At 35.2% G+C, this 24,303-nt stretch overlaps 1 protein-coding gene across 3 annotated transcripts in view; it reads left to right on the forward strand.

Moving 5' to 3' along the window:
- The window catches only part of LOC120533958 (mucin-19-like), a 114,961-nt gene that overhangs the window by 46,452 nt on the left and 44,206 nt on the right, over positions 1 to 24,303 (forward strand). For all 3 annotated transcript variants that reach the window (XM_039761113.1, XM_039761114.1, XM_039761112.1), the window contains exons 19-30: positions 670 to 796; positions 4,302 to 4,545; positions 7,802 to 7,845; positions 10,078 to 10,163; positions 10,291 to 10,445; positions 10,527 to 10,665; positions 13,080 to 13,184; positions 13,269 to 13,460; positions 14,872 to 15,108; positions 15,215 to 15,371; positions 16,046 to 16,171; positions 18,563 to 18,707. In XM_039761113.1, coding sequence (XP_039617047.1) covers positions 670 to 796; positions 4,302 to 4,545; positions 7,802 to 7,845; positions 10,078 to 10,163; positions 10,291 to 10,445; positions 10,527 to 10,665; positions 13,080 to 13,184; positions 13,269 to 13,460; positions 14,872 to 15,108; positions 15,215 to 15,371; positions 16,046 to 16,171; positions 18,563 to 18,707 — 1,757 coding nt within the window. The remainder of the gene's footprint in view (positions 1 to 669; positions 797 to 4,301; positions 4,546 to 7,801; positions 7,846 to 10,077; positions 10,164 to 10,290; positions 10,446 to 10,526; positions 10,666 to 13,079; positions 13,185 to 13,268; positions 13,461 to 14,871; positions 15,109 to 15,214; positions 15,372 to 16,045; positions 16,172 to 18,562; positions 18,708 to 24,303) is intronic.

Here is a 24,303-nt window from a genome sequence, read left to right on the forward strand (position 1 = left end):
GATGCTGCAGAATGGGAATACATACAAAAACTTTTTAGGGTGGAGGCTAAAAGGAAACATGAAACTAATATTCTCTGAGAAAAGTACATTTTTGAAAGCTGGAGTACAATTACATACATAAACAAGCTCTAATGTAATTATAGTCATTACACAATATAATTACATCATACATTACCAGCAGCTTTTAAATGTTTGATTTTAACACATAAATGTTAAGACTCACCCAAGATTTCCAATATGTTTTTAAAAACTGCATTATTTTAGACAAGACTGAGAAGTCATAACCTTAAAGCTAAACCAGTCCTTAGGGCAGGTGTCTGTTGTGGCATAATTTATGAAGGCTTTCTGAATTTTTTACATTTTTTGAAACTGATAATTATCATATGGTTAATTTTGGTTTGTTGTATATTTGACACACATTGCTATGCCAATAATTAAAACAAAGCATTGTACAGTTTTTCAAGATTTTATTCTCACAGTGTGTGTTGTTGATTTTAGTAATTTGGTAATAATCCTAATGCAAGTCAAAACACGAAGAAAACAATCACTGGTACAGGAAAGAGGTACCAGTCCTCGCTTGTTAGAGATATCTGTCATAAAATTCTTGAAAAACAAATTCTTATTAAGAACTTTTAAATAAACCATTCATATGCTTTGTTCAACTTTTAGCAATGCATTACCAGCACCTGCCTCTGTGACAAGCCTCAAGAATGCATGTGTGCTGCTTTGGAAAACTATGTAAAAGCCTGCAGTGCAAATGGCCAGAATGTGACAAACTGGAGGGGTGAAGAGTGTGGTATGTGGTTTACTTTGTCCCCTAATTAGGGTGCAGTTTTTACCTAAAAAGCTAAAAATAAACAATCTTATATTACTATAATATCAGCCTTAAGGTAAAAGTTTAAAAGACTGAAGTGTTCATTTCATCTTACAATGGCACAAAGGAAAACGTGTCATGCATTATTCAGAGATTACACTATTGTACATCTAACAGCCTCTGCAATGATGAGTTAAGAAAAAAAAAAGTGTTTTAATATGCAATTCAAGACCTTTGCAACAGAAAGATTTTGACTTGTAAACAAGACAGCAAGAGCTACCGAGCATTCTTTCAGCAAAGAAAATGAACTACAACTATTAATCCACAATAGCAGGAGGAAACACCATTAGATTGGGAGTCTTTAATTATTCATTCATAATTTGGTACAAAATATTTTGATTTTCTTTCACAATTTTTCTTTCTTTTCTCTTGTTCTCACTCTGACAACTGTAGAATATACTGATTCAACATCTTGTTCTTTAAATATCAATCCTTTCCTGGAGATAATACTTCCACATTGTTATCTTTTTTGGTGTTGTCAAAAAGAGCAAAACTGTGGAATGAGTGGTCTGTGTATATTGACAGTTACCCATTTCCAGTTGGAATTACACCACACTGAGAATCATGACAGAAGGGACACTAAATCATCCTAAACAGTTCTGCTTAAGAAAAACAAATGCAAATCATATTGCTATGGCTATTCTATAGGTACCAAGGTTTGATCTTTCCAGCCATATTTCCACTAATGTGCCAAATCCTGAACATTAGAGTTTTCTTGAATTAATTCTGACATGTTCTGAACCTTAGTCTAGTGAATCATTAGTTTTCACTAGGGAGGAACAGACTTATGATGCAAAAAACATGCATTATTTCTGGTTTTAGCCACAACACGTGAAAAGAAAGGTTAATCTAACTAATAAACCACAAATTCTTGCTGTTTCACAATCCTACGTGATCTAATGTGCCTTGAGGTTAGCTTTAAGGATGGACCAAAGTTCTTAAAGAGAGAGAGAGAACTTTTTAACCCACCATATATTCATGATGTCTTTAGCATGTATTGTTAAAGAACCACTTATGGAACATTCAGGTCTTCATGTGGTTCTTATAAACTCAGATTGTCATTGAGTTGTGGATTAAGGTGACACTTGGAGGAAATGAGAATCCTGAAATTACTGCTGATATTGGTGGCTTGAACCAAAAAACTAATTGAAAAGATGAATAACCAGTACGACTTTTTATACTTATCTGAAGGAAGAATATTGTCCCAACAATATTGAAATCCATGAAAGTACATCCAAGCTATTTCTCAAAAACTTTATATTAATACACAGACGAAACCAAAAACCTTTTCAGAAATGTGAAACCACCTGCAGAACTTGGTGAGGGATTGTTGAACCAGTAAATACATGAAGCTTTTTGAAATTCTAATCTGTAGCTCATTACACATGCAGATATTGAAAACTGGTCAACAGTTCATAAAGATTAAATAATCCATATGTTTCTGTAGCTTCTCGTATTAGTTTTCTGAAATGAATATACTTCATTTCCAAGTAGCAGAGTTATCAATGGCAATTTCAACAGAGCCCTTTGATCATTTCTAAGCAGAGCGGTAGCTTAATTCAGTATTAATCTTATTGCATTCCGGAAAGGAAACCCAGACACCTGTACAGGTTATATTGTCACTCTGTGACTTACACCAGCACCAAGCACCTCTAATTTTGGGTTTTGCTTCTTACTAGTGTTTGAGACGAAATTAGTGGGAAAGTGAAATTTGGAGTATTCAACTGAATGCGGAACTGTGTTATGGATAACTTTATAAGGTCTCCCCAATAGATCATGGTCTAGTGCATTTCTTACATGTGTGGATTCTTCTGCCTCTTGCACTCTTTTTATCTCTATTACGATGATAATAAATGATTCATATTTTGTCAGGCCCCCATTCAAATTTGTTATTAACCATCTTGTTTATATTTGAAATTAATTCTGTCTATTCTTCAGTGAAATCACATTACAGAGGTAACTTTACTCAAGAAAAGAATGGGTCATGTACAGTTTTCAAAGTGTATCGCAATGGGTTGCTGCAGGTTGTTTTAAGCAATTGATATTGCTCTGATATTAAGTTGGTGCCGACTATCTAAGGGGGACCAAATTAGTGCAAGTACTGCTAATGTAACTACATTAGCTCAAAACAAATTAAAGTCAACATAGTTCTTGCTGGACAACAGAAAAGTAAAAAATGTCATGTTCACTTTAATCAAAAGAGAAGCAGAATTGGTACAGATAAGAAAATCAAGTGGTGAAGATTTATTAAAGACAGCCAACAGGGTAATCAGATGACATCAGGGATTAATATAATAAAAGACTGAGATCAGCAAACTATACATATACACACTATAAATACACAGGGTAAAACACAATTTAAAGTCACTAAACAATCAGAGGGCCTAAACCTAATTAACTCTTAGAACTGAATTTCTTAAGAAATTATTTTGCTTAGTCTTTCCTTTATTTTAAATAAAATCCATATGTGTATAAACAAGCAGCTTCAACTTAAAAAGGGTGGCCAACATGATGTCACATTTCCAACTGTGTGGGGCCCACATGCACAGCAACATCCAGTGTTCTAATCCCCAGCTTTACAAAATAACAATGAATCAGATACCACCAAAAAGAACGGTAAAATAAAGAAAACTGAAAGAAACACAAGAAATGTTTTATTCCTTGACTTCTGACAACCTAACAAGTCTAATCATAGTTAGCAGAGAGGGAGACTCTAGTGGAAAAGAAATAAAAGTGAACCATAACCCACCCTTCTAGAGACTTCTGTCACTTCCTGTGACCATCTGTGAATTACTATTGTTAAATTCCGCTCTCATTCTTTGATACCTGGTGTAGCATTTATGTGGCTGGAAGAGACAGGTCTCCTTATTTCCCTGAGGACCATCATGGTTGTCTCTGTTATTCATAGGTTTCCTTTTAATGTTCAGAAGCATGTTAAGTATGCCAGAAATCAAAGTAAGCAGAACAACCTCTGAAGCCTTCCAAGTTCTGAAATCCCTTACAAATGGGTTCCCTTTATTATTTTGTATTTAATTTGTAATTATTTTAGATCACTTTGCAGAGATCTGTTTTTATTTAGACATTAAAGAGTATTTTTCTGTTGATCAGTGTCAAAAAGCTAAATTAAATCCTCTCAGAATCAAAGTTGTATTACAACAAAATGTGAAAAGGTCCGAGCCTAATTTTGTTATACAGTACTGAAGGACCCAGCAATACAACCTCTTTTAAAATTTGCATTTGCACATCTTCTCTTTCAGTCATATATTTTGGTGCTTTATGTCCTCAAAAGCTCCAGACTGTAGGTAGTGTAACCCAAAATTATATTCTGAAGGATTCCAGATATTACTATAATTAATTAAAATGTTACAAATATCTTAAATTCACTCTCAGTATATTCATTTTAACAATTTTTCATTTTTCTTACCAGTTCCGCAGTGCCCTTCCAATCAGGTATTCATTTACAACATGGTGTCCTGCAACCATACCTGCCAGTCCTTATCTGAGTATGACATTTCTTGTGATGTGAAGAGCCATCCAGTTGATGGCTGTGGGTGCTTGAATGGACAATATATGAATGATGAAGGAACATGTGTATCAAATATAGAATGTCCATGTTACTATAAAGGAAAACGCCTGATTCCAGGGAAGACCCAAATTAATGGATATGAATGGTGAGTGTTTGCATTTCATAATTTATAATAAAAATCTGTTTTTTTTTTACATTTAAATATTAACAAATTAAGAAATTAAAATGTTCCTTTGCTAAATTAAAATGTTCCTTTTATAATATATTACCTATTCGTCATATTGTTGCGTAAGTATTTCTATTGTTTAATCCTGCATATCTTCTTCATTAAATTCATGAATTTCACTATGAGTTGAGCATATGCATCATCTGGAAGGATGTAGATTTGAATTGGACAATACAGCCAACTGCAGGATTTACTAAGACCGATTACAAATCAATATGTAGACAACTCCACAGGCAGATGAAGGACAGCAGCATTGGTACATTAACAAATCTAAGAATGAAATAGCTAAGTAAATTTTGAGTCAGAGTACCTGAGCAAGGAATCCAAAGCTTAAGAAGTAAAGGGGAAAATCTTATAAGCAAAACTCAGTGTAGAAGTGATTAGAAGTTACTAGAATCTTGAACTGTTTCTCACACAGAGAATTTTTGTTTGCCTTGTTTACGTTAGTATAAGACATGACTTCTTCTATGGCTTATATGATCTAGTTTAGTATGCTTTCAGTTGAAAATAAATATTTGTAAAGATAATAGAATATTACATTATTATTACATAAAGTTATCCCAATTTGTGTTACTTTGAATATTGCTGTTTGATTATGTGAGAGATATGCAAAAATTGAGAATGCAAAATGGCATAAGTGTAGAGCATACGTAAAACATATGATCCAGGGAAGTGGATCCTTGATGAGATCATTCCCAATTTGAATCTTCTACAGGTCGCATTTTAGTCGGTTTTTACCAGACAAAGTTAGTAATGTCCATTTTTAATTAGAGCATTCCAATTGAAGGGGAATGCATTTTAATAATTTTTTTCAGACTGACAAATCCATTTCATATCATTTCCTACGATCATCTAGTGGTAAACTGTGTTAAATGTAACCAGCTGAAGATCCAAATTGTGAATTAGTGAGAGCCTTTCACAAAAAAAAAATATCTTTTGTTCCTTATAGTCATAGTGCATTGGGTCAAGATGTCTATTAAACATGTCACAGATGCCCTCAAACCACTTGGCAGACCAAATACAGTACTTGGCTTTTCCCAATTCAGCATTAAAACCACAGTCTTAGAGACTAAAACAGCTGGATTCTGCCCTGAAGACAGCATTACAGAAAAGACTGTACTATCTATTTTTAATAAGGAAAATCATATTTCTTAAAACACTACATACAGTTAATAACTACTTTGGGTGTCTTTGCTTTTTACATAAGGCCACATGGGAGTTGTCATTGGTAATGTTGTTTTGATGTCAATCTCCTTCCCAGTAATTGTGTTATAGATTGTAAACAAAGGAAGGGTTAGAAGATGCAGGAGTTAAAACTTGAACAACCTAAACAACATTGGCCATAGAACTAAGGAAAACTTAAGTCCAAGAAGCGAAAAATAAAAATAAAATCACACTTGATACTCCAAGTCAAGGGTGATCAGCGTCAGTCACAGATGGCCACAGTGGCTGCAGGATTTCGTTCCAACCCAGTAGCTTTATTAGAAAACAGTCCTTGCCAATAAGAGGTCTTATTTAATTTGATGGTTTGTTAGTATTTTGACTACACAATGTCAGGTAAATCATAGATTTATTTTTCCTTTCTAATGATATCATCCAAATGGTTTAAAGCCTAAAATGGATGATTCATTTTTAGTCCTTCAGTTTTTCCTCTTCAATTTATTTCTAAGTATTTTACTAAAACAAATAATACATGATGAATTCACAAATGTAAATAGAAAACATGCCAGCTCCATTGACATTTGCATCTTATTGCAAATAAGGAGCAATTATAGCGAGTGCAGCCATTTAAAACTAAAATAAGAAATTATGAGTTCAAAATCTTAACAAGCAAGACAACTAAAATGAAGCAGAAAAGTGTCACTTGAGAAATAAGTGTTCCATCAGCAATAAATGACTTCTCACGTGGCAATTGTATTGGAGCAAAAACCTACAGCTTCAGCGGCCCTCCAGGACAGACATTACTCACCCCTTATTTAAAGGGTCTGAGTCTTAAAAAGCACATCAATTAAATTAAGTTAATTAGCAGAAATAACTAGTCACCATGTAGGAAAATGGTTAGAAGGAAAACCTGAGCCAACGAGACCCTCCGGAATTGGGCACCCCTAGTCTAAGATAACCCAATAAAAAGTGTGACCATAATTATTCTCTTAATTATGCATCCTGGTTGTAGCTAGCAGCAGCTGGGTCTGTCTATGCAGCTGAAGGCACATTTTCTCATTCTTATTGGAGAGAAATAATAGTGTTCATACATAATAGTACCAGGAAAGGAATCGGGGTCCTGAAAGTTTTGTAAATGTTTTCAAGTATCACTTTTGCCAAAAATAAAATAGGTGAGCAGTGGAATTCAAGTGCTGCATTTCTCTTAATACTCCCTTATCCCAGACAAAGACATTTTATGCATAACGTTTTTAAAACCCAACACAACTATGGATGAAAAACTGCACAGTAAAATTAGAAAAAGCCAGGATTTGAAAATCTGTATTATTGCATCTTTTATTTTTTCAGAAAAATTACTTTAAGCCCTATTTCCACCAAGTTCATTGTAAATTTCTATACTGGTTCACTCCTCGTTACTAGTGAAAGATGTGTGCAGTTACCATACTTATATAGATGTAGCTGTGAATCGGACATTACTCAATGAATTAACAATGGTGGATGGTGACTCCCACCCATAGTTCAGAGTTTATCTAATGTTTAGTTATTTCTCTAATAATTATCCTTGCACATTTGTTTGTTAAAACTCTTATATTATTCACAGACTTAGGTAAAATTTACTTGCTGTAAATACTGTAGTTTACTCACAATATTGTCAGCAAAACCCACATAAAGCCATTTTACATGCTTGACCCAGCAATTTTTGTTTAAATAAAAATCAAGGCAGTAGATATCAGGAGAACATTTTATATTCAGAGCAGCTTTTACTTGCAAATATCACCAGCTAGCAGTTAATAGGTAAATTCCTGAAACAGCCTGCATGTTTAGACCAAATGTTAGCAGTAAAAAGGGCTACAATCAGAAGCAGGGCCTGCACAGATATAGCTTTAAAAAGTTATTAAATAATTAATTAAAATAAGTCATTAAATAACACATATGAAATATGTTTGAGCATAGCATTGAAGGTGATAAATTGGATTAATTAAAAGTATATATATATATATTTTTTCTTTTGAAGTGATTGTCAATATGGAGCTCTTTCATGTCCTGAGCCAGTAGTAGGTAAGTGTCCCATTTTAGTTGACACAGCTGATGAAATGTTTCCATATTTTTAAACATTATTGCATTTTTTGATATTTGGCATTTTTCTGGTTTAACCATTTAAACTATTTTGTATATTCAGTGGGAGATGCTTACAAAACATAAAAGTGCCCAATATGGATTTGTCAATGTGTATTCATTAAGAGAACTATGGCGTTCCAACCAGGCACATAGGATATCGTATTTTATAATAAATAGAGTTACATTTTATATATGGAGTTAATTCTGAATATGTAAAGTCCAACTCAATTTATAAAACGTGTTGTCTGTTTTGAATATATATTGTATAAAGTTTAATGTGTAAACTTAAAAGATTTATTTATATTTGTCTGTTTTAATAGACTTCTGTTGTGTTCTAGATTCACTGGCTTTACTTTATTGTTTACTGCTACCAGTCCTGCCACACATGGAAATATTAGAGGAAGTTGTTATAGAAGTAGGCTCTTTTCATTTAACTGGATGAAGCAACTTGTGTTTGGCATATGGCATGTGCAGATTAACATGTTGTAATGACAGTAAACAAGTACAAGATAAAGGTTTGGGAAGCCACCCCGTATACATGAAAAAATTGTGCACAAAATTTAAAGAGTAGTATAGAATGACTAGTTTCTTGTGAATGAGTCCCAAAACGTGACTGAGCGAGAAAAAGAGGAGTGGCAGTTTTATAGAGGGGAGGATGAAAGAGGCGTGTCTTTAGTGGTGCACCTGGAAATAAGGTCAGTGATGGGGTTGGATGGTCTTCTCTAGTCTGTTTCACTAGTGTGATCGCTCTGTGCAGGGCCAACCATACCATGCCCTGGCCCACTAGGATTCAGGAACCATGGGATCACTAAATGTACCCAAGCACAGAACACAGTCATAACGTCAATGATGCAACGTGATTCCATTTGATACCACTTGAGTTAATAATAGGTTTTTATTTTCACATTACTGATGAACATGAACTGTAGTTGGCAAAAAAAAGTTGCAGATTCCTCCCTTAACATCATTTGATTCTGTAAGAATCTTCTCGTATGTAAAGCACGATTAACAGCAAAACGCTGCACACTCAATAAATTTTTAAGAGGGTAGAGCATTATTCTGCCCTACACAACTGCAAAATAAATACAAAATAAGGAAAATTATTTTGACATGCATACTGTCACTCTATGTTCAGATGTTGTTTTTGCATTACACAAGTTCGTATGGTGATCACAAAAGCGTGCCTGGGCCCGGAATGTTACCATGCTGTGTGTGTGCAGGCTAGCCGGGGAACAGGGAGGGGGGATTTTATCGCATTGTGGTCATATCGTACCTCTGTTCACCAAGTAGCTTAAGTATTTCCCCTCCTTCGGGTTGATCCGATGACCTGCTTCGCTTAGTGTTAGGAGCACCGTATTCTGGGACAGATGAAGATCTAATCCAGGTAGGCAACACTATAGGTATGGTGGGGATACAGCATTCTATCCACCAGAAGCTGGAAGGTCACCAGTGCCCAATGCAATCCAAATGATGTAGTTTTAATTCTGGACTGGAACTGCAAAAGCAGTGGACCTCCTCATTAATACCTGGCCAAAAAAATTGGAGTTTAATCCAGGCTAGTGTTTTCTTGGCTCCCAAATGTCCCCCTCAAAGGTGGTCACGTGCTAATTTGCAAACCTGCTGCCAGTAAATTTGTGTGACTAACAGCAATGACCTCACCTCACCCTCATGCTCAGCTACATGATACCATGTGGCATTGGATATGGCGTTCATTGTCCATCTATCAGACCAACTGCATTCTTGACAAACTTTAAATTAAAAAAAATCAGGGCTCTGTGCTCAAGGATCAGGGATCTGCTCAAAAAATGTCTGTGTTAGATTTACTACAAAGTGGCATGTCTGATGCAAAAAAACACAAGGTTTATACAGGTATCTTTTATTTAAAGCAATAGATGTGCTTTTGCCTACTTTGGACGTTTCACAATACAGTATGTGATATTTCACTATATGGAATGGCAAGGAACTGTAGATTCAAAATCGACTCCATATATTTCAGATTTCTGAAAAGGGTCCTGTATATATTATATTTTTTAAATGCTTTCCAAAATACATAATCTTTGCCTGTTTTTTGCCCTATAGGCAGAAATAATTATACAGGTTTTGTTTGCTGCTTTAGGCTATACAAATTGATGTTAACAGTTTAGACTAACTGCTTTATTTTCTTTTTCTTAGTATGTGAGAAAAACCAAGTATATGTAGATTGCATAAATCCACCCAGTTCCCAGTTTTACAGAACATGCTCCTCGGTGTCCATATCTGTAAGTTTACAAGTTTTAAAAATGCATTAATCACCACCACTGTTTATTCTAATTTATTTTCGTTTAAAAGTTGTGTTAATTATGTGTCTACTAATTTTGTAATACAAATTTGTTCATATGCTCACAGAGTGTGTCTTTCAAGTGTGTAAGTGGGTGTTATTGCCAAGATGGATTTTATATGGACAATGCTGGCAACTGTGTCCCACTAGATCAGTGTCCGTGTATGTTTGGAGGCAAAGTCTACAATTCTGGTGACAGTGTTCAAGTTGACTGCAATACATGGTAAGAGCAAACAATGTGCATAAGTACTTTATAACATTAAAACTAGTGAAATGTAAATTACATTTCTTTTTTGGTCTCTAGTATTTGCATGAATGCATCATGGAGTTGCACTCATAATGACTGCCCAGGAAAATGCCAGGTTTATGGTGATGGACATTATCAAACATTTGATATGAAATGGTACAGCTTTGATGGAAACTGTGAATACACATTTGTTGAGGTAAGGAACAGCAGAGATATTTGAGAATATGAGAAATATACACAGTATTAGCACTGGGACAGCATTTGTCCTATTTATTTTCAGGACTTAACTGTGTTTCACTCTCATAAACGTCATTCTCTTTCTGCTTCTCTTTAAAAGGAAATATGCAATTAAAACAGATAGCTGTGCAGTTTAAGAATAAATGGATCATTAAGCAAATATATAAATGTAACCCCCCCAAAAAAAACCCATACTTCATTTTAAAACTCCATACATCCATCAATTATCTAGCTTGCTTAATCCTGTGTAGGGTTACAGGGTGGGGGTAATATTATATGAAAGCATAAAGTAAATTTTTTTACTGTATACAGCACACCAAAATAATATACCTAATATACATAAAAAGAACTTACATATTTTTGTCAGTTTAACAGAAATTCTTTTAAATAATGTCAAAATGATGCAAGCAGTGCCAAAAACTGCTAAGGTTAATATTGCAATGCACTTTAAACACAACTCTTCAATACTTGATAGTAATAATCCATTATATACCATACCATACCATATTCCAAACCTAATTAATCCTGAGAAGGGTTATTGGGGATAATTCATAATATATTTTTCAACTCGGCCTTCAATAAACCTTTACTTGAATTTTTACTGCTGCAAAAAATACTCTTCTTTGACTATCATATTTTAGTGGCAAAATCAACTGAAAGATGTTAGTGAGCATCATCAATCAGTCTTTATTTTATAGACTGCCTTCAGGAGAATGCTCCATCTCAAAACATTTTGTAGAGCAAACACGGTCATAATGCAGTGTCAAATTTAAAAAAATAAGCAGTCTAATAAAAACACCAGGAGGTATAATACTTCACATTTGAAAGATTTTAAATAGTGCTATATCTATAGATCAGCTACAGCATAAAACTACAAAGAAATACAGACCCAGTAGCAAGGAAGAAGTACACTGAAAAGTATAGGCAGAGCTTTCAAAGCTAGCAGTCCACATTATTATAATTTTACCTTGTGAAACTTAACATTACTATTACAATGCATAGTAGAAAAAGGGACAGCAGTAGAAGAGAGAGAGAGAGTGGACAGGTGTGTCTGCAGACAGCAACTGAATGTCAGCAACAAAATCTAGAAAATGAGTTGCAGAGAAAAAGTTCCCCATTCTGAATGAGGATTGTCAAAGATTTGTGTCTGAGGGTCTTAGAACTGTAATGAGATCTTAGCTGTCTAACAGGTTTATTAGATGTATGTAGCCACAAAATGTGATGTGGGAGAGCATACAAGGAGGTGCATTCACCTGCTAAGACAACGGACTACATGCTACAGGAGGTAAAATGACATCTAGTGGCAGCAGGCTTATGTTAGTGTACTATAATTCTTTCAGTGTACCAGAAAGGTTCAGTGATCCAAAGTGCCTGTAAAACCAACAAATAGCACTGCAGAAGGTCAAACCCTATTAGCACTGAAGCGAAAGTTGTTTACAATTGTGACAACGGAAACTTTGGTGCTATTTTCAGGGTGCAATGCAGATTGTAAAGATGCTAAAACATGCAAATAGATCCTCTTTTGGTTTCCTCAGTACTGGGACAACTCTCACAAGATGGAGAGCAGCAAGAACAGAGCTAGACTGAAGAGAAAGTGATTGTATCCATGACGAAGGGAACAAACCAAGATCTGGAAATAAGAGCCAATAATCTGATCTAAGTGTAAAGTCCATGACATAAGGATGAGAGACAGAAGAGGATCAAGGGTAGTAAAGTAGTAGGAAAATCTAACTGAAAGAGATTAGGGAGAAATTAAATGGCAGAAAGAATGTAGTTGAGACAAGTTTCTGAAAGGAAAAGTCTTGTCTTTTGCTTGTGGGAAGAATTTTCTTGATAGTTTTGAAGAAAGTCCTGAGATAAAGCTTCTTTCCTTCATGATTTACTCTCAAAAAACAAATGCTGAAGATTTAAGTTAGATTTCAGTGTTTTACACTTAAATATGAGACAATACACTGCAAATATGGAGGGTTCAGAAATTGTTCTACTCCCCGAGGAGGACTAGTGACCAAATAAGCTGTAAGTTAACTTTAAGGATATTTTATTAAACAGTTGATTTTAAACAAGCAAACTGAAACATATAAAATTCATGCTCTAGGATTAAACCCCTGACCAAAGGGAGATCACAGCTAAATCCTCTTTACACCTAATAAATGTGATTTGGTTACTAACATCACAGACAGCATCCTATTAAAAAAACTAGTTTCCGTTTTGTACTTCACTTTTTGTACCAATGGGTAATATATATGAAGACATGCTCCACAACCCAATGATGGTTTCCTACTATGTGGAGACCTTGAAATGAAAATGTAAAATTATATAACCTTAAACAAATAATGTGAAATAATTAACATAACTACACATGTTTTGGTATAGGATTATTGTGGAAACTTAAATGGCACATTCCGGATAACAGTAGAAAGCGTTCCTTGCTGTGAGGAAGCACTGACATGTTCCAGAGCTGTGAAAGTGACATTCAAGGTAAGGATGCTTTAGAAATCCACATTAAGCTTGGTGTTTAAAAGTAATACAGTTACTTTAATATGGTTATAAATATCTATACAGAACACAGAACTAGTCCTGAGAGACTTGAATCTGACAGAGAAGACAGCTGGTCAGAACACCATTTCAGAAGGAATCATAAATTATTCTGTTGAAACGGTTGGGCTCTATCTGATTGTCACAATCTCCAATGGAATAACACTAATATGGGACAAGCACACAAGAATTACAGTTATACTAAAGTCTCAGTGGAGGGTAAGTGACAGTTTTGTTGGGGTATTAATCATTATTGGCTGGCTTGTAAATCTACAGTATTTTAAAGTAACAAGTATTAACTAAATTGTCAATCCAAACGCCTTCTCTCACATAGCTAAGTAATTTGTGTTTTACTATAGATGTTTAACCTACAGTATTTTATTTTACATACAGACATTTATCACAGTGTTACCCATTTGCAGGAACATTTTTAGTACATTTGTAGATTATTCCATTAACAATATTTTTAGCTTTTCTATGTAAAATTCCTTGTCGAACTTCATGAGGTTTCCTAACTCATAAACTTTCCCAGATCCCTTCACTGGCTTTATGGCGTTTTCTGGATTTTCTCTAATTTCCCATAGAATCCAAAAATCAGCATGTCATGTTACTTGCTAAGCATAGTTTGGCCTGGAGTGAGGATTTTTGGTGTGTTCATGAGTGTGGGCCCAATTGACCACTGGTTTTTCTGTCTTGTTTCTGATGCTGCCGGAATAGATTCTGGTCACCTTGATGCTTCATTGCACAAGACAGGCTTGATAACGGAGGACTGGATGGACTTACTTTGACTTTTTGTTCTTTCAGCAACCATACCTGTGTATGGATGATTTGGTTTTTTTCAAGATCTTGCTGAGATATAATTATAACATTATCAGTAGCATTATAATTGGCATTTCATGATGTTCTGGGCGGTACAGCCTCTATTTATGCAAACGTCCACCTTTATACATAAACCGACCGTAAATCATAGTAAATCAAGACAGCTACTGTTCAAATTCCTGTTAGGCAGAAAAATATATTGAATCTGTCGAGCAGATACACTTCATCACCCTTTGTAATAATTAAGGAGATAAATATTTTTCATAGTTTTTATTTCTCTCTCTTAATGAATCTAAGAAGAACAATCCATTGATTGAGCCCTTACAATTCTGAAGCAGTGATAACCAAGTGCATTAATTCTGTATTTATATGCATATTTGTAATAAGGAGCAGATAAATGTTCTACCTTTATTTATATTCATAGCATGGATGTTTAGGAAAGAAGCACAGTGATAAGATAAAGTCTGTGATACACAGGAGGTACAATAAATTGGAGCATTTGTTGGGTGCTTTTATTCATATCCAAAAAATAATTAAGGAGAGAATGGTTTTGTATTGCACACTTCAGTACTTAGTGATGAGTTTCATTAGTAACAGAAATGAATCACATACGGTAATTTAGAAGTCATACAATATTTGTTGATGATAGACAGCATGCAAAATTGTTTACCTGGACAATGTTTTATTTTGATTCAGCTACCTTTACAGAGAATGAAAACAAGTTGGTATCATGAAGATTTTCTGGAATATATTTTTCACTTCTGGCCAAAACGTTAGCATACTGTAATAATAATATTTGGTTTGGTTGCAGAATAAAGTATGCGGCCTCTGTGGTAATTTTGATGGAAACTCAAAGAATGAACTTCAGACCAGATCAAACTCAGTGGTGGCGAATATCCTGGAATTTGGAAACAGCTGGAAAGTTGAAAGTTGTTCTGACGTTGTAAACCAAACATTTCCTTGCGAGAAGCACTGGTATTGTTCTGCCTGGGCCCAGAGAAGGTGCAGCATTATTTACCAAAGAACCTTTCAAGAATGTCATTCAAAGGTGAAACAAAAAATATCAATTGATAAATATTGAATTTTTGTCACTGTTTATTTCAGTTAAGTTTACTAAATTGTCCTACTTCATTTATGAAAATTGTTAAATTTAGGTGGATCCTCAGCCATACTATGATGTTTGTGTACAAGAGTCATGTGCATGTGAAATGGAAGGAAGGTTCCTGGGTTTCTGCACTGCTGTGGCTGCATATGCTGAGGCCTGCAATGAAGCAAATGTCTGTGTGAAATGGAGAACACCTGACCTCTGCCGTATGTACAGCATAGCATGAAAAATGCAAAACCATCATTAATATAGTACTGTACTAACATAGTAGGGACACTCATATTTAGGTCATTTAATAATTAGCGCAAAATAAAGAGAAATTCCATGCACATAATTTAAAATGTGAAAAACCATTCTTACACATTTCATGCCAACATGTAATTGAAGTAAAGACAAATAAAGCAAGGGTATAAGGTTTTTATGTAATCATTTGCCACCAGGAAAAAAACTGTTTATTAAACAATAATCTTTTTAAAAATATTTTATAGTAACATTCTTGAAAAGAGCAAAGAGTAAAGTAAAAGAGATGCCTACATGTCTCTTACATCTACTACAATAGCTGAATATGCAGCCAAATAAAATGCAAGAAAATTCCTAACTGTACATAATGTAGCATATAAGGCATATATTAAAAAAGAAATGTTTTTATTATAAGATATATGGTTGTATTCTGGAATAAAAACATTACTTGACATTACAAAGACAAAATTTTAATTTTCAGCAAATTATTGTGTTTTTACAGAACATGAATTTAATGATATATCTTTAATAAATACAAAATGTTATTAATGTCTTACTGTAAAAAGAAAGAGCGGTTGTATTAGCATCTTCCAGAATAAAGAACTCAGTGCTTAGAAATGATATAAGCTTTCCTTTGCAGCTGTGTATTGTGACTACTACAATCAGCCTGGTGGATGCAGTTGGCATTATGAACCTTGTGGAACACTGCCAGTGAAGACCTGTAGTGGTAGCAGTGCCAATATGTTCTATTCATCAAAACTTGAAGGTAATGTATATTTTTCTGTTTTCAACACAGTTTCAGAAATGTAAATGCTTATTTGCAAAATTATAGTATTTCACAGTTCTGCTGATATTATAAAGTTATGCAAAATTTTATAGTGTAAATGTACTACTTTATATCACCACATTCAAATAAGAAGGGGTCATTTTTTACAAACACCCCTTCAATCCTGCATGTTCAATAAGTATTTATTCCAGAATTATTCAACACTTGGCACAATGAAATGAACCTTGATAGGAATCCACAAACTCACTCATAATAGGCCAATTTACAATGGCCAATTAACCTAACCTGCTAATATTTTGAGATGTACAAGATAGGGTTGGGCAAAGTAAATTTACAAACACAGAGAGAACATGCACACTACACATTGGCAGTGTTTCTGGACTAGGTATCAAACTAAGCACTGTGGAGCTGTAAGGGCAGCCACCATCTTAAAACAAGCAAAAATTCCATTTTTCACTTTGGTGAAAATAATGGCAATACTAACATTTCTGAATAAGAATTGTTTTTCTGATCGAAGTACTGGGTCAGTAAATTTGTTTTTTACTGCTGTGTTGATCATTATGTCAACATAGCTCACTTTTATCAATGTACAAATAAAATGTTTGCTCTTGTATTAATAATGCCTGTTGGGCACAATGTCACACTTGCTAGGACAGCTGCTAAAAGCTTTAGAGTCTTAAGCTAAATACATTTTTTATACTGAGCTCCTGCAAAACCAGCCATGTAGAAACAATATGTTCTATGTTAAAATTATATTCTTGTAATTAAACTATAGACCACAGGTGTTGCCTGTAGGTTTATTGTTCTGTAACCACAAAAATACTAAAATAAATTAAACCCCTTTAAAACATAATAAAACATAAATATTTATCTATAATACACATGTCTTGTCATTGTTGCAAACCACAATTCTAATAAAATGTTCATGTTTCTCAGCAAGATACAAGGCTAACATACTTAACCAGTTTACATGTAAAATCTAGACATTTTTCTTAAGCTAACAACTATTGTTTAATATAAGGCAAATTTCTCTTTATCTGTCCTTTTTATAATTAAAAATGTGAACTCCTGTACTAAACACAAGCTTGCCCACTTTTGACACTCAGACAAGCAATGTTTATTTTAATTACATGACAACATTAAAAGGTCTGAACTCAGTCTTAACTTTTCAGTTCTGCTGAAGATGTGCCTCACTTTTTTTACACCCTACTGTTCCTCTCCTTGCACAGTATAACTACTCAGATTCCCTTTTCTCAGTTTATTACTCCACTTTCCTTAATGTAAAAACCAATATTCCTTTCTTCACTCTCTTCCCTCTCTGCTTACAAAAAAAAAAAATGGTACTAAAATAGCACGTATGATTTCTTAAATACTGTAACACCTCATGTAAAGGAACAATACAAAAAAAAGATAAGTTATTTGGAGTTAAAATCCACCAGTTCCAACCAGCAGTCTATCGATAGGATCATCACTATCTTTTATAGGTGCTGCAGGTTTATTATTTGATCTTTTCCATTGAGCCTGTTTTTTCATTATTCATGTTTGTCCTGTGTGTTTTAATATGAACTAAATACTCATTTATATACTGTATTTTCTTGATCCCTTGTCACGGTTTCCGGAGACAGCTTTTCTGTTAAAGTAGTAATTAAACAGGTAAACATTATAATTGTAAAATAACATCTACAATATGGAGCAATAATTAACATATTTTTAATCAGTAAAATATATCCTTAAGGAAGATTATAGAGGCTACTTGAAAATTAACACACAAAGCCTCCATGGTAACAGGGGACAACAAAGTCTACAGTATAACGTCCTGATGTGAGTTGAAATACTTTGACCAAAAACTTGCCATGAAACTTCAAAGAAGAGTGCTTAATAACATTAATATGAGCTTTAGTCAGTAAGTGATTTAGGGAAACGTGCAGTTTTACAATGTTACAATGAAGAATACAAAGGTGAAGTAGGTAAATAATTATTGAGTAAACTATTGGATTCACAGGTGAGCACTAATGTCTAGGAGGGACTTGCTCAGTTACATTTTTTGTTCATTGTTTTTAGCTGTATGTTCACACCACACATATACTGTATACCCAATAGAAAACATTAAAGGAAAATAAGCTCATCCAATTGGAAGTTCATTTTTTATCCTGGTCACTAGAATACAGCCTGTCATTAGATCTGTTTTCCTATTAATGAATTGTGTATTGAATGAGTAATATTTTTCTTTTCTCTGTAGTACTTTATTTTCTCCTGGGTTTATGCTGCATTTGACATTCTATTTGTGGTTGTGTAAATTTGCTCTATTTGTTCTATTTTTAAGATCAGAAATTGCTTCATTAACAATTTATAAAATTCACTGATTCACAGGCTGCTATGCAAAGTGCCCAGATGATGCATCCTATCTTGATGAAAATACAATGACATGCACAAGTCTGGAAAACTGTACCTGTTCCTACAACGGAAACCTTTATCCGCCAGGCCCAGTGATACTGACTCCTTCATATATAAGCTGGTGAGTCATGGGGTGTTTTATTTTAATGGATATTTTATTAAGTGCCATTTTATATTGCAGTGAAATCATGTTAAAGTCCACCCATCTATCTGTCCATTTGCAGAATCCACTTAATCTAGCCAAGGGTTGTATAGAGGCAAAGCATGGGCAGAGTTTAGGCTGGCGGTAGGGGCGCAGACAAACCATACAAGATAATTGCACTTTTCAGATTACCGTTACATATTTACATCATAATCCGAGTCAAATATCACAAATTGTTTGTAATATAACATTACAATATAAACTAAACCTCACTTATGTTACAGTAATTGACATTTAAAACTTTGAAATTTACAAAAACGTTCACAAGTACAGCTTAGCAAAATTGAAATGACAGTAAATGTTGATTTTTTTCTTTTACGTTTGTTAGAAAATATACATATGGCATAAAATTTCAGTTGCATTCTGGGATTTGGCTAACTGTTTTGACAGTCAAAGCATTTTCAATTCTTTATTTACTTAATCAAAGAGACATTTTTGATTGATAAATATTTTGTAAAAGGAGTGTATGTGACTTGAGATAGAGGTTTGCTCAGACCGTTGCATTGCTGTTTGCAGTGTTCATGCAACATTGCAGCCATTTCAACAGCTGAGACTACTTGAGGATGTGTTTGCCAACAGGAGTAGCTTAACAACTTGTAAAAGGGGAAAATACTGTGGCCCCTCTCAAGCTAAATTTGAATCTGTATTTGAAGTTGTACAGAAACTTTTCTCTGTTTACTTGCACACACACTCTGCTTCAAGCTGATGGAGCAACCTGAGCAAAGTTTACTTATACTTTGGAAAACCAATCACCCTACACCATTTTTCTTCTGTATTGCTTTCTTTTCTCCAGCATTTATGCTACGTTTGACATTCTATTTGTGTTTGCGTAAATTTGCTTCAGGATATTCTGGTGATTCCAGATTGGTCCAGGGTGAGTATTGGTGAACCTTGAAATGAACTGGCACCCTGTCTAGGGTTATTATTACTTACTTATTAGCTTATTTCACAAAAGTATTCCATTATTTTCTATTAAGTATTGGGTTATTTCTCAAACATACTGCCTTATTATGCAATAATTATTGTGTTAATCTGTAAAAGTATTGCATTATTAATCAAAAGTATTGTGTTATTTTGGAAAAGTATTGCGTTATTATGCAAAACATTTTGCCTAATCTGGTTGGCATTATTGTGCATGCAGGTGATCTTCATATCTTGTGATGGCTAGTCATGAATACATTAAGGATGTGCAAATGTGCAATCAATATTGTGGAATATTCTTAGCCAGGAATTGACACCAGGACAGGAGGCATTTGGTTTCAGTGAGATTTCAATAAACACATAATAAAGCCATGCTAGTTTCATGAAAACAGCTAACCCGCAGACACAGAGTAGCATATTTTATACAGAATTGACTTCACATTAAATATTCTGTCCACTCCTTTATATGCTCATGACCAATACCTTTCAGCACTGTGCCACTTTTATCCCCTGCTTGCTCATTCATACCAACAGAATAATTACACCCCTTATGCTGATAATCAACACCTTTTGGCAGCTTGCTACCTTTGTCTCCAGTCATTGTCAACCATACACTGTTACTGTTAATCTTCCACCCAGTCCTCTGGAGTAATATTTCAGTAGAATAACTCTAGTTCTGCCATTTTCTAATGGCTTTTTGATATTGATTGCTAAATCCAGTAATTCGCTTTTTTTTTAAATATAATATGTGCTTAATATAACAAGTACTCAACAGTGTAACTAAGTGCTCAAAAAGTAGCATCAAAAGTATCATATAAACTTATCTGCTCATCAAAGTGTTCAACAAGTGCCCAAAGTGTTCATATAAAAATATACATTGTCGCAGTTGGGGGCGCTAGTGCTCCCTTGAACCCTCAGGTACCACGCCAAACACCAGGTAAAAGTCCAAAAATTATTATTTATTATAATAATTAAGTGCACAAAGCACCACCACTCCACTATTCTCAATAAACACTAACCAATCCAATAAATCACAATCCTCCACTCCCAGACACGTTGCCCTCCTACCACCCAGCTCAGCTCGCCGTCTGGGTGCTCCCTCAGTCCTTTTATATTCCCCGACCCGGAAGTATTTCCAATCCAACAGTCCACAAGTCTTTATTCCTCCTGGGTCAGGGTAAACAATGCTTTTCCTCACCCCGGAAGCCCGTCGCTGTTCCTGTGACAAACCTCCGGGTCATAGTGCGCAAAAGAGTCCACTGGCCTCCCGACAGCGACTCCCAGTGGCCCCCAAGGTATCCAACAGGGCTGTGCATAAAAACTACATAGTCCATGAGGCCCTGCTGGAATTCGGGGCCCGTACATGCTCTCGGGAGAGCTCCTCCTGGCTGCCTGGGGGTAAGGGCCAGAATAGGAAACCGGCCATCCATTATAACATATAAATATGAAAATATCTATACTAATAAAAGGCAAAGCACTCACTCACTCCCTCACTCACTGACTCATCACTAATTCTCCAACTTCCCGTGTAGGTAGAAGGCTGAAATTTGGCAGGCTCATTCCTTACAGCTTACTTACAAAAGTTCTACGCGTAATGGTCATAACTGGAACCTATTTTTTCGTCCATATACTATAATAGACATCTCCACCTCCCACGTAATTTAGTGCCTGCCCACATAAGGCCATCCGTCAGCGGCAATCCAATAGAAATACTGCCGTTAAATATTCACGGGTAAAGGACTGTGCTTATGCAGACGAAGATGAAATGGTCAGGGTGGTGTTTGGCACAAACTCAGCAAAACTGCGAGAGAAACTTTTAAGTGCCGGGTATTAGCTAACATTAAATACAGCCGTGGACATCGCACGAGATGGCACCAGCACAGCTGGGAACCTTTGATGCATGTACACCGAGTGGCTCACGTGAACTGACGCAATGCACAGACAAAAAGCAACAGTTCCAAAGAGTGCTGAACAAAAACCGAATTACACAATTGAGAAGGCAGCAAAAAAATATGAAGCGTCTGACACCTACAAGCATATTCATAAGTGCAGCTACTGCGGAAACAAAGCACACGGTGGAAAAAGTCAATGTCCCGCTAAAGGAAGACAGTGTAAAAAAAAACCTGTGCATGCAGTGTGTCACGTCTCAGATAAAGAGGAAGACGAGCTGTTTATTGGTGCAGTAAGAAACGAATCGATGAATGAAACCTGTTATCTTTACAACGATTGACAAACACGGAATGTGACTTGAACACAACACATCCTACAAATACGAACCTGATTGAAAGAAATAATGCTAATCAAATCCTTGATGAGAGCAACACTCATAACACTCACAAAACAATTACTGTATATTGACAATCATGTTACGTTATTTTTAAAATGTTCCCTTTTCTTTTTCATAACTTCTTTAACACACTACTTCTCCGCTGCGAAGCGGAGTATATATATATATATATATACCCCAATCTACATACTCTCAAATAGACAAACCACACGCCGTGGCGCAATGGAAGAGGCTTTGCCTCTAGCGCCGACGTCCAAGGTTCGATTCCCGAGGAGGGGTGCACTGAGTATGTACGCCTGATGACCCCAAAATTAGGGCAAAACACGTGTCACGTACTCTTTGCATTATTACACAGTAAAACTATTTCAATATATATATACATAAATATATACACACACATACATATATATCACCGCTTCCCAATTCATTTTACCCTCACATCCCCTTTGTTTGAGACGTATGAAAAAATATGCGGTTAATGCAGAAAGACAGATCACCATTTGAAGCTTTATGAATAATAGATACTTTATTCGCCATCAATGATTGTTTTGGTAAAGCCATACTCAAGTGTAATCATTAGATGAACGGTAAAAAAGTAAGAGCGAGGGGAGGGTGACTTATTGAGGCACGCAGGCGAAACCACAATAGCACGCGAGCTCGATGTAGTGCGCGTCAACTCGATCTGAATTGCGCAATCACATTTGAAAAAATATATCTTTTCAAGTTCTATTTAGTCGACACAAATATCTTTGGTTGGAATGTAAGGCGAATTTACTCTTTACATTTCTATGGTGAACAAAAATGTATGCAATGATGCCTACATTTATCTTACATTCCTACCAAAGACATTTCTGTCGACTAAATAAAAAATCCTTCTATTTAAAATTTAAATATCAATCAATCAATGAATCAATCAATCAACATTTATTTATATAGCACATATTCATACAAAAAATGTAGCTCAAAGTGCTTTACAAAATGAATAGAGAAATAGAAGACACAATAAAAGATAAACATAAGTCAACATTAATTAACAGAATAAGAGTAAGGTCCGATGGCCAGAGTGGACAGAAAAAACAAAAAAAAACTCCAAAGGCTGGAGAAAAAAATAAAATCTGTAGGGGTTCCAGACCAAGAGACCGCCCAGTCCCCTCTGGGCATTCTACCTAACATAAATCAAACAGTCCTCTTTGTATTTAGCGTTTTCATGGAAGGACCTGATGATGATGGTCACGTAGACTTCTGGCTTTCAGTCCATCAATGTTGGTGCATCATGATGCTTTGAGTAGGTGGTGGTGGCGCAGGCCGCCACCACAAAGAAACCGGAAAAAGAAACAGAAGAAAGAGTAGGGGTCAGTACGGATTTTAGAGCCACCATGAATAGTTATTATGAAGAATTGAACATACAGAGTATCAGTATTAAGTTAAAGTGAAGTTATAAAAAGGCCATGTTAAAGTAATGTGTTTTCAGCAATGTTTTAAAGTGCTCTACTGTATTTGCCTGGCGAATTCCTATTGGCAGGCTATTCCAGATTTTGGGTGCATAACAGCAGAAGGCCGCCTCACCACTTCTTTTAAGTTTAGCTTTTGGAATTATAAGGAGACACTCATTTGAAGATCTAAGGTTACGATTTGGAATATAACGCGTCAGGCATTCCGATATATAAGATGGAGCGAGATTATTTAAGGCTTTATAAACCATAAGCAGTATTTTAAAGTCAATCCTGAATGACACAGGCAACCAGTGTAGTGACATCAAAACTGGAGAAATGTGTTCGGATTTTCTTTTCCCAGTTAGGATTCTAGCAGCTGCATTCTGCACTCGTTGCAAATGATTTATGTCTTTTTTGGGTAGTCCTGAGAGGAGTGCGTTACAGTAATCTAGTCTACTGAAAACAAAAGCGTGAATTAATTTGTCCGCATCTTTCAATGATATAAGAGGTCTAACTTTAGCTATGTTTCTTAAGTGAAAAAATGCTGTCCTAGTGGTCTGATGAATATGCGATTTAAAATTCAGATTACAGTCAACGGTTACCCCTAAATTTTTTACTTCCGTCTTAATTTTTAAACCTAGTGCATCAAGTTTATTTCTGATAACCTCACTGAATCCATTATTGCCAATTACTAAAATTTCAGTTTTCTCTTTATTTAGCTTGAGAAAATTACTATTCATCCATTCAGAAATACCAGTAAGACATTGTGTTAGTGTATCAAAAGAGTCGGAGTCATCAGGTGCTATAGATAAGTACAGCTGTGTGTCATCAGCATAGCTGTGGTAGCTCACGTTGTAACCTGAGATAATCTGAC

Source organism: Polypterus senegalus, chromosome 8 (genome assembly GCF_016835505.1).
Source record: "Polypterus senegalus isolate Bchr_013 chromosome 8, ASM1683550v1, whole genome shotgun sequence".
NCBI classification, from domain to species: domain Eukaryota; kingdom Metazoa; phylum Chordata; class Cladistia; order Polypteriformes; family Polypteridae; genus Polypterus; species Polypterus senegalus.